The sequence below is a fragment of the Cydia amplana genome, chromosome 23 (genome assembly GCF_948474715.1).
Source record: "Cydia amplana chromosome 23, ilCydAmpl1.1, whole genome shotgun sequence".
Taxonomy (NCBI): Eukaryota; Metazoa; Arthropoda; class Insecta; order Lepidoptera; family Tortricidae; genus Cydia; species Cydia amplana.
In genome coordinates this window covers 6,070,757-6,073,804 of record NC_086091.1, presented here as the reverse complement: position 1 = coordinate 6,073,804, position 3,048 = coordinate 6,070,757, and the positions used below count along the sequence as shown (strand labels likewise).

The 3,048-nt window shown below is 44.0% G+C and overlaps 1 protein-coding gene across 1 annotated transcript; it reads right to left on the bottom strand.

Annotated features, from left to right (window-relative positions):
- Positions 1–794: 794 nt before the first annotated feature.
- Positions 795–1,440, bottom strand: LOC134658639 (uncharacterized). The gene is made up of 2 exons (XM_063514291.1): positions 910–1,440; positions 795–815 (listed from the first exon to the last, which is right to left on the bottom strand). The coding sequence occupies exons 1-2, from the start codon at positions 1,438–1,440 to the stop codon at positions 795–797; spliced, it is 552 nt and encodes a 183-aa protein (XP_063370361.1).
- Between the last annotated feature and the right edge of the window lie 1,608 nt (positions 1,441–3,048).

The window sequence follows — 3,048 nt, the reverse complement described above, 5'->3', positions numbered from 1 at the left end:
CCTTCGCACCAACTGTAAGGTATGATTCAATTCGGTTATTACTCTCTCTAGCCGTTCAACAAAATCTCAAGATGGTCCAACTAGATGTCGAGACAGCTTTTCTCTATGGCGAGCTTGAAGAGACCATATACATGGCTCCACCAGAAGGACTTCCTCATGGAGAAAATATGGTATGTAAACTTAACAAATCATTATATGGTTTAAAACAAGCGCCACGATGTTGGAACAGCAAATTTGATTCGGTGTTGAAAAAGTTTGGCTTTGTCAGTAGTAAAGCTGACCAAAGTGTTTATATTGGTCAAGTTCATAACAAGAAATGTTATCTATGTCTGTATGTTGATGATGGACTATTATTCTCAACTGATGAATTAGCTTTAAAACAGTAACTAAGGAACTGAATAAAGTCATCATCATCATCATCCTGGCGTCAATCCCAGCTGTGCCCCCGCGCGGGGCGCGAGGACCCGGGGTCCGCCTTCCGACTCCTTTGTGTCCACTTTGCCCGATCTTCGGCGTCCCTGGTGGCGAGTCCGTTGGCACGCATGTCCTCCTTAACGACATCAAGCCATCGCTTCCTGGGCCGGCCTTTTCTTCCCGTACCGGGAGGAGGCGGCATGGCCAGGCATTTGTTACCCACGTAACTTGCCGGTCTGCGCGAGACGTGGCCATACCAACGAAGGCGGCACTCTTGCAGTTTGTCAGCGATGTCACGGACGCCAAGACTACCCCGAATGTGGGCGTTTCGGACGCGATCCTTGCGTGAAACTCCGCACATCCACCGCAGCATCTTCATTTCAGTTCCTGCTTGTGCCGCTCTAGTAAAGGCCAAGTCTCGCTGCCGTACAAAAGGGCAGGTCTAATGATGGTCTTATAGACCTGTCCCTTCAATTTAATCGGCACACAACTAACCCCAGTCATCTCCCGCCATTTGGCCCAGGCAGCGGATATTCGGGCTTTGACGTCGCTGTCGATGTCCCCGGTAGTGCTAAGTACAGATCCTAGGTACTTAACTTGATCCGTGCGCTTGACCATGTCCCCGCCTATGCGGACGGGTAGAGGATCTGTACTATTGCAGGCCATGTACTCTGTCTTCGCCACATTTAGTTTAAGACCGCCGTTCTCTAGCGACCCCCTCCATCTGTTCACCCGCTGGACAAGTCGGCCCTTATCAGAGTCTGTCAGCGCGATATCATCAGCATACATGAATAGCCACGGTGGCTGCTCATGGTAGTCTCGGATGCTGGCTGACAGGGCGTCTAATATCACGCTAAACAGAAACGGGCTGAGCACAGAGCCCTGATGTACTCCAACGGTGACAGAGAAGGGGTTGGTGTCACCAACAGCGGTCCTGACTATTGAATCAGAATCGCGGTACATGTCCCGGACAGTGTCAATATAGGCCTCCGGTACAGCCTTGGACCGCAGCGCCCACCAGATCATCATCAGACACAGTCAAAGGCCTTTTCCATATCCAGAAACAAGAAATGTAGAGGCGTGTTCTTTGCTCTGTATCCCTCCATGAGGATCCTCAGAGCAAATACAGGGTCCATCGTTCCGCACCCTGGCCGAAACCCATATTGACACCCCGAGACTGTACACTCCTGTCGGAGCCGAGCATCGATTATGCGCTCAAAGAGCTTCATGGTGTGAGACATAACCTTTATACCGCGATACTTGCTACACTCCCGCACCGAGACCTTACCTTTGAATACTGGAGTAATGATACTCAGCCTCCACTGGTTGGGTATCTTCCCGGTGAGGAGTATGCGGTTATAAATATCCGTGAGTATGCTCACACCCCGAGTATAATAAAGTACGAGTATTTCGAATAAAAGTTATGGATAAGCCTAGCAATTTTGTTGGGATGCAAATTGAAAGGTGTAATGACTATATTTTTATTCACCAGACAAAATACATAGAGCAAATGTTGAATAAATTTAATATGCATGATGCTAATCCCAACAGTGTTCCTGTCGACCCTCACATGAAGTTGCAAAAGGGAGAAGAAGAGCCTGAGAGGAATCTGCCATACAGAGAAGCAGTGGGATCTCTCATGCACCTGGCAACTGTGAGTCGACCAGATATAACGTTTGCGGTCAACCTGGTGAGTCGATTTCTTAATTGTTACAACCAAACACATTGGAATGCAGTGAAAAGAATTTTCAAATATTTAAAAGAAACGAAAGACTATGGTTTATATTACAAAAACACTAATCAGTCCTCAGAAGTGACTGGTTACAGTGATGCTGACTATGCCAATGACCCAGACTCACGTCGTTCTGTGACCGGTTATGTTTTCCTAAAGAGTGGAGCAGCAATAACTTGGTCCAGTCAAAGACAGCAAACCGTGGTTCTCTCGACAACTGAGGCCGAATTTATGGCTGCATGCGCAGCTACTAAGGAAGCAATGTGGATTAAACAATTTCTCACCAACATTGGTGAATATCAACAAGACACTTTGTGCCTTCACTTAGACAATCAAAGTGCCATTATAAATAAAAATAAAAAGCCCATTTATTCCATAACCAACTAAAGTATAGGTACACGAAAAAATAAATACAGTTATAATTTTAAAATTAACTAGGAGAGGACACTGACTTCTGTAACACAGGTCTTTACCTAGCTCAGAAGTCAGGGACTTCAAAACCCACTTAGTAACTTGTTTTTTGTCAATAAAAATATTTTATTTTATTTTTATTATTATTTATAATTAGCTAACATAAAAAAATAATAATTTTATCTACATAACTTTAAAACTAAGTAGGTTTGGACCCCTCTCGGGTAAAGGCCTCCTCCAAATCGTGCCATTTAGCTCTGTCTTGAGCTACTTCCTGCCAGTTATTAACTTTTCGTTTAAAGTGCCATTAGTGTTATTAAAAATGTGAACTTTCATAAAAGATGTAAACATATTGAAGTGAAATACTTCTTTATTAAGGAAAAGTATCAGCAAAAGATTATCTCTTTAAAATTTGTTACCAGTGAAAATCAATATGCTGATATTTTTACCAAAGCTTTGTCAAAAGATAAATTCAATTCTCTTAGATTCAA

Excerpts from the sequence above, each read along its gene's own strand:
- LOC134658639 (XM_063514291.1), bottom strand. The coding sequence starts at position 1,440 with ATGATCTGGTGGGCGCTGCGGTCCAAGGCTGTACCGGAGGCCTATATT. Across the intron at positions 816-909 it reads AATGGCGGGAGATGACTGGG|AGCGGCACAAGCAGGAACTG; the intron begins GTTAGTTGTGTG and ends GGCCTTTACTAG.